The 7,673-nt window shown below is 35.6% G+C and overlaps 1 protein-coding gene and 1 long non-coding RNA gene across 2 annotated transcripts in view; one reads left to right on the top strand and one right to left on the bottom strand.

Moving 5' to 3' along the window:
- The window catches only part of LOC107679203 (uncharacterized), a 7,501-nt gene extending 4,108 nt beyond the window's left edge, over positions 1 to 3,393 (bottom strand). Inside the window, exons 1-2 of the long non-coding RNA XR_001633019.1 lie at positions 3,295 to 3,393; positions 2,140 to 2,275 (exon numbers count right to left, since the gene is read on the bottom strand). This is a non-coding gene — a long non-coding RNA (uncharacterized LOC107679203). The remainder of the gene's footprint in view (positions 1 to 2,139; positions 2,276 to 3,294) is intronic.
- Positions 3,394 to 3,968: 575 nt separating this feature from the next.
- Positions 3,969 to 6,950, top strand: marcksl1a (MARCKS-like 1a). The gene is made up of 2 exons (XM_016474722.1): positions 3,969 to 4,241; positions 5,640 to 6,950. The coding sequence occupies exons 1-2, from the start codon at positions 4,170 to 4,172 to the stop codon at positions 6,201 to 6,203; spliced, it is 636 nt and encodes a 211-aa protein (XP_016330208.1). The 5' UTR covers positions 3,969 to 4,169; the 3' UTR covers positions 6,204 to 6,950.
- The last annotated feature ends 723 nt before the right edge of the window (positions 6,951 to 7,673 follow it).

Raw genomic sequence — 7,673 nt, 5'->3', positions numbered from 1 at the left:
GGAGTTTTATTATAAAGACTTTCAGTTTATCCATTACAGCCTTGTTTTCATCCATGTTAAATTCAATATTGCGTCTAACCTGCCAAATGTTTATTGTGGTGTTTTTATCAGCTATTTGGACTCTCATTCTGACAGCACCCATTCACTGCAGAGGATCCATTGCTGACCAAGTGATGGAATGCTACATTTCTCCAAATCTGTTGTGATGAAAAAACAAACTCATCTAAATCTCGATGGCCTGAGGGTGAGTAGATTTTCAGCAAATGTTCATTTTTGGGTGAACTATTCCTTTAAAGAATATGAGTGTGTGAGAAAGAGTAGATGATTGCAGCTGGCACACTGACCCACTAACACTGCAGCTCACACACAAACGCGCACGCGCACAGACACACACACACACACACACAACTACACTACAGCTGTCTCTACCTCTCTTACACACACACACACACACACACACACACACACACACACACACACCCTACAACAAAAAGAGTACATAAAAGGACTGCCTTTGACTACATTCTAAGTCTATTGAAGTCAATATAGATGAATGTAAAGAACAGACCAAAAATTAAGTTCACTTTTACTGAACATCTCCCATTTGTTGTAAAGTCTTGTTCAAACGTTTGCTTCATAGTATTTAGTCAGTGGTTTCCAGCAACTGTTTGGTTTCCCACATTCTTCAAAATGTCTTCTTTTGTGTTCAACAGAAGAAAAAAAAATTCCTATAGGTTTGGAATAACTTGAGGGTGAGCAGATGAGGACATAATTTTCATTTCTGAGTGAACTATCACTTTAACACACAGTAGTATGAATTACTTTTATGGGCTTTTTAAGGCTACACACCTTCACTTTCAAGAAAAAGTCCAGTTTAAGCTTTAACACCTTCAGCATTTAGAGTCACAAGGGTTAATAAATGTTGACACAGCATTAATTTTAGGGTGAACTATTGCTCTAATTAATTGTTAATGATTATATTGATCATCTATTGGGCATATTTACAAACTTTCTAATTTTTTACAAATAGTTTAGGAATATAGTACACTACCGTTCAAATGTTTGAGGTCATAGGGTTTTTATTTATGTATAATTTTATTTATTTTTTTATTTTAGAAAATACTTTATATTATTTTAATACTTTAATTTATTCATCTGCTCAAAAGTGACAATAAAGACATGTATAACGTTACAAAACATTTATATTGCAAATAAATTCCATGCTTTTGAACTTTCTGTTCATCAAAGAATCCTGGAAAACATTTATCACAATTTCCACAGAAATATTAAATATTTCCACATAAATAGAGTGTTTCTTAAGCATTACAACTGTTTTTAATATTATATAATAATAATAATAATAATAATAATAATAATAATAATAATAATAATAATAATAATAATAATAATAATAATAATAATAATAATAATAATAATAATAATAATAATAATAATAATAATAATAATAATAATAATAATAATAATAATAATAATAATAATAATAATAATAATAATACATGTTTCTTGAGCAGCAAATTAGCATATTAGAATGATTTCTGAAGGATCATGTGATACTGAAGACTGGAGTAATGATGCTGAAAATTCAGCTTTGCATTACCGCAATAAATTATATTTTAAAATATATTCAAATAGAAAACAGTTATTTTAAACCGTAATAATATTTAACAATTTTGCCATTTTTACTGTATTTTTGATCAAATAAATGCAACCTCAGTGAGCAAAAGCGACAAAACATTAAATCTGCCAACCCCAAACTTTTACACATAGCGTATCTGTCCCACTTCTTCCTTATTATCTCACTGTGACTGGATGGGTCAGATTTCTCAACACCAAGTAGATGTTGGTAAGCTGCATAAACATAAGAAGTTGTATTTTGGGTTCATAATATGTTCTGATTTCATTTTCTATAAAATGTCCCTGTAATTTTGCCTGGATTCATTTCCTTCTCTCTCTTCTGAGGAACATGCAAAATCCTTTCCAGAGGATTTTGTTCCACCTACATCCCCTCAGTTTCCCCGTCCACCCACCAGGCCGTGGGGGCTCATTTCCCTGTGTGAAGATCATGGTGTGCTGAATGACAGCAGGGATCTTTGGGTGGCAAACACGTTCCTGACATACCAGAGGCGGGGGGTCGGGGCACTGCATGTCATCCTTCCAGCGCTGGGTGGGGCATTAAAACCATGTGGCATTCCAGCACTTCTGCTGCTACGGGAATGTTCCGGCTTCAGGATGAGTTAAGCTCTATCAACAGCGTCTGTGATACAATATCGATTAGCACAGAAAGAATGTTGTCTCCCTTGGGCAAAAAAAAAAAAATGCATGTACAATAAAGCACTTACAGTAGACACTTCAATTTTTAACCCTGTAAAGCCTGAAATATAAAATAATAGTGAGATTTTTTATTTTTTTTTTCTAATAGAACAATTTATTGAACCTTTGAACAACATGTTTTTAAAGGTTTGCATGTTGAGTGTCATATTTGATGTATCTTTTATAGCTCAAATAGTGAGAAAATGGAGCTCATACTCAAGGAGGAAAAACCACATCAATTTTATTCAGCAAAAATGTACAATTTGGTGCAGATGCTGATATTTATATGCCCAAAAAGTAAGTTGATGTTTTATAACAGTATAACTCCCTTTGTTTTATGATCAAAGCTCTGTAGTTACATATATATGTACATATACTGCAATGCCATACAATGATGACTGTGAGACCAGCGTTCCTCAAAAGCCTGATTTTTCTAAAAAAATAAAATAAAATAAAAAAGATTCATGTATAATCAAGTAAACCTTTAGTCCAGTAAATGTTCATCTTGAAATATAACCAACAATATAAAAGTTATTCTTACATTTACATTATAAAAGTATTATAAAAGTATAAGTATATAAGTCAAAATTTCACAAGAGAAAGACAACCTGAAGGTGGATGTTTTAAAAATTATACTAAAATACCTTTTACTTGTACTAGTGTTGTGTGAAAACTAAAAATGACTCATTCCTGTTACACTGCAATTTAAAGAAGTATTTTTTTATAAAAGAGTAGCTCAAGCAATTTAATTACAACTTGACTATTTACACAACAGCAAGAAAAGCAACAGATTGGAAACAGAGAGCTAATGTTAGCCATTGCTCAGTGAGGGACTGAGAGTTTAACTTTTGAAATGGTGATTTTATCAAACCAATTTTACTTTCATTTTTCCAGGATGAAGAGTTCTTGCAAACCAGCTAACAAAACGTCACATAATCTATTAAATCCACTGCTAATACTCACTAATGCTGGTGCTGGTGCTGTTGCTTTCCCTCCAAAATGATGTCACTTCCCATGCGATGATGTCATCACAGCACTGGTTTAGTTAAAGGGATCAGTTCACAAAAGACTAAAAGAAAGGGAAATGATATTGGAAAAACTTGGAAATTCATTAACAATTGCAACAAAAGTATCATGAAACATGTTTAGTTTTAAAAAAATTAACTAGAGAAATTCAATGAGAACTTTAGAACAATATACAGACTATTTACATAACACATATAAATACCAGTTTTCTCTATAGTTCCCAGTAATATAATATGATATGCTTAGTTTTTCATGTAAGACTTTGCAAACATGACACAAATGAAATCCTTAACCAAAGCAATGAGATTATTTAAAATTCAATCCTATGTACATGACTTGTTTTTATATTTCATCAGATATTAAGACATATGATGAGGATATGGACGTTTACTGTTCAAAGCATCAATAAAATCCCTAATAAAGCCCTATAGTAGTCCATGCATCCAGAGGTGTAAAGCTGCGGATCCAGTAATCTGCTGGAGTGTGTGTAGTGGTGTGGTTGAATGGGGCAGATGAAGCTCCAGCCCTCTGACACAGATTGGGTGGCGTAGCTGCTGGGTGGAGTCACGCAGACAAATACTCACACTTGTAGCTGTGAAACTCTTAGTTTGCTCTCCCCGCAGAGTCGTGTGGATTTACTACCAGAAAGCAGCCTTTATTTGTGTCTGCTGAGCACAGCAGATTAAAAAACACGCCAGGAATCTAAACGCTCGCTCACCGTCTCTACTGTGTGGGTTTGAATTTAAGGACCCTCTGGGTTTTTTTCTGCCTTTATTTTCATTTTTAACTCTTTGAAGAAGACACAAAGGAGGATGGGTGCTCAGTTGACTAAAGGTGAAGCTACAGTGGACGGAAAAGCCGTGGCTGAGAAAGCCAATGGTCAGGTGAGGATCTACAAGCACATTTATGATTAAACTATCAGCTTTCTGCTATATCTAAATGGGATCTCAATACATTTTTTTTGCCTTTCAGTAGCCTAATACCATTTATCCAACAATACACATTTTACAATTTAATCTTTGAATTTGTGTTACATTTTTTGATTATCAAATTGGTTATGTCTACAATATCATTTCAGTTCTGAAGGAGGCTTTTGTGTTGAACATTTGTTTTTATTTTGAGGGTTTGAATTTATTTTTTTTAACCTCTCTCTCTCTCTCTTATCTGTTTTTTTAATGTCTTTTAAACCCATTTTAGTTAGTTTAGTTAGTTATCAAGCAGACTCTGTGGTTGTGTGTTGGCGCTGAAGCTGGCAGTAACCCGAATTGAGAACAAAAGGTTGCAGAGCTGCATACAAATGATGCAGAGCGCTTCTGCTGATCTGCAAACAATGCAATGCATGCGTGAGTGTCTGCGTGTGTGAATGCATGGACCATTCCTCTGGTACTTCATTAATAATCATTCTACCCATTCCCCTTAATGCATATGCGCCCTTCCCCCTCCATATGTAATAAGAGAGCTCTTTTCTTTATTAATCAACTCAGTGCATTATTTTGCATATCTTTATGCATATGATTTAAACACCCCAATACTTGCACAGACTACGTTACTGTATTTCAAGGCTATAGTGCTCGGCTGATACATCATCTGAATGGCTAGTTGTCAGATATCCTGTAAATGAAAGAAAAAAAGAGGTGTTTTAGAGCGGGATGTTGTTTTAGGGTTGCTGTCTCCCGTTTCTTTGTTCTCTCTGGTAGTGGCTGGTTTTCTAAACTGTGGATTATGTTTAGTGTATCAATATCGCCTCTAGTGGACTCAGTGTGTAATTACACTAAGTACTTCTGCTTTTGGGTTTCTGGGTGTTACTTTTGTCTTTAATGTATAACAATCCTCAAGAGTCTTTTCTGATTGAAAAATATACTGTTTTCTAGATGTCCTGAATTAAGCAGTAATTTATATCTATTTTGGCTATTTTAAGGTTTAAGTACTACAGTGATGAGCAGAGTGATCTTTAAATCTCAATTCTTCTAATATTGTTGTATTGTGAGGTTTGCTTTTACATAAAACTGAGATTTTTTTTAAACTAGTGATTTTAATATTTATTTATAAATAAAAATAGAGGTAAATATCCACTGAATGACTTAAAAGTACTTGGTATTGGATCAAAATGAGTGGTAGCTATATGCTGTGAAAATATTGCCAACATATTGTGCTATAAACTATACTATAAAAGCAAGCATTTACTATGACTATAAAAAAAAACATTTACCCCTTTGCTTTTCTCCAGTGTGTGTGCCAAGATGCATTTGGCTTATCTTCCCTCATTCTGCTTTTCTCTTCAGGAAAATGGCCATGTGAAAACCAATGGTGATGTATCTACCAAGCCAGATGGAGAAGCCGTGGCAGCAGATGGAAATGGAACTGCGGAAGTTGCCAAGGAGGAGGCCGCCAAGACGGAGGCGGGAGATGGCATCGAAGCCGCCCCTGCTACCGAAGGCGACGCCGCCAAATCCGACGGCGAAGCTGCAAAGGAAACCAAGAAGAAGAAGAAATTCTCACTGAAGAACTCCTTCAAATTCAAGGGCATTTCCCTGAAGAAGAACAAGAAGGAAAGCCAGGAGGCAGCGGAGCCCGCAGCCACGCCCACTGCCGAAGACAAACCCGAGGAGAACAGCCAGGCTGCTACAGAGACCAAAGAGGAGGAGCCTGCTGCGGCAGAAACCAATGAGACACCGGCACCTGAGGCGGAGCCGAAAGCAGAGGAGGAGGAGCCTAAAGCAGAAGAGCCCGCCCAGGAAACAGAAGCCACACCCACAGAGGAGACCACAAAATCTGACGAGACCCTGGCCCCTGCTGAAGAGACCACGCCCACCACAGCCTCGGACCCGGAGCCGGCTGCAGAGTGACCTCACTTCACTGTGGCAACCTAGACTGTTTATCTTTATCCTTTTTTTCTTTTTGAGATTGAAATATATAAATATATATATATATATATATAAATATATGAGACTTAGGCCACAATCTTAAAGTTACAGCAATACTACAGAGAAACCGAGTTCTTTTACCATCTTTGCTGATAACGGTCAAGAGCGTTTTTTTGGGGAATCGGGCCGGAAATGGCTCTGTGTATGGATTGGAACGACTGATGGAATTTCCGCCTCAGAGGAAGAGCTGCGGATGGAAGAACGTGGCTCCCTGTTCACAGTCTTTTCAGTCATTTTTCTCTTTTAAACTTTATCCGATCCTTGATTTTTCAGGGCTGATGAGTAAAATGACAAATTGTCCTCTTAGGAGATGGTTAGGGGGAGATGTAAAACTACAACAAAAAAAAAACTTTTTTTAAATGTTTGAATAGCTCTACATTCCAATTTTTAGCCCTGAAAACTGTAGGGTGTTAGAAGATCTGGGCAAGTGAATAGGTTTTAGTCTTAGCCTGTTTTTAATGATGTTTTACAGTTTAAATCAGATCCAGCTACACATTTCAAAGTTTATGACAAAGGGGAATTAAACCACTGCTTTTATCAAATATATATATATTTTTGTTCTGTTAAGTCTCTGTACATACATTTTCTGATTCTTTATTTTGCTAACATTTCCAGGTGTTAATAAGATGTTGTACGATTAGGCCAAATAAATGTTTGACCCCCCCCGCCCCCTTGTGTTTGTTTGTTTTTTTTAATTAAATATTTTTCACAAAAAAAGTTATTTAAACAATATCAAACACCTACATCTTCACAAAGAATATGTTATATTAATTGAGCATTGTAAGAATTATGATGCACATTTAGCTGACAAGATCTTTCAAATTCAGATAAAAAGAATGAACTGTATAGTCTGATTACGAATCCTAATTCACAAAAATACGCTAAATGATAGAGAGAAGAAGTAAGTTTCAAATTTTTTGCAGGACAATTCATTCTGCCATTGTTTACTCACCCTCATATCACATGTATTTATTTCTTCGGTGGAACACACAAAATAAAAGTCAATGAAGTCCAACATCTTTCAAAATATCACCTCTTATGTTTCAAGTCTGGAACAACATGAGGGTGGGTAAATGTTAGAAGTTAAATTTTTGAGTGAATGACCCATTATTTGCTAAAAACTGAGCACATATTTTACAAGCTTTCGACAAAGGTTTTTTTGTTTGTTTGTTTTTCAGTCTGTTTCTCTCCATGGCTTGATCCAACAGGATTTATTTTCTTTAGCTACTCAGCAATTAGCTACGCAGCTAATGCTGAGTTCACACTTCACGATTTTAGCCCGATTTTTCACTCGTGAACACAGCAACAACTGAATGCTACCCCAGATAGTCGTTCAGTGTGAAACCAACAGTGATGCGACGTCTTTGAAAAAGTCAAATTAACACAGGCTCA

Source organism: Sinocyclocheilus anshuiensis, unplaced genomic scaffold, assembly GCF_001515605.1.
Source record: "Sinocyclocheilus anshuiensis isolate Anshui unplaced genomic scaffold, SAMN03320099.WGS_v1.1 scaffold300, whole genome shotgun sequence".
In the NCBI taxonomy this organism is placed as follows: domain Eukaryota; kingdom Metazoa; phylum Chordata; class Actinopteri; order Cypriniformes; family Cyprinidae; genus Sinocyclocheilus; species Sinocyclocheilus anshuiensis.
This window is presented reverse-complemented; position numbering and strand designations above follow the sequence as displayed.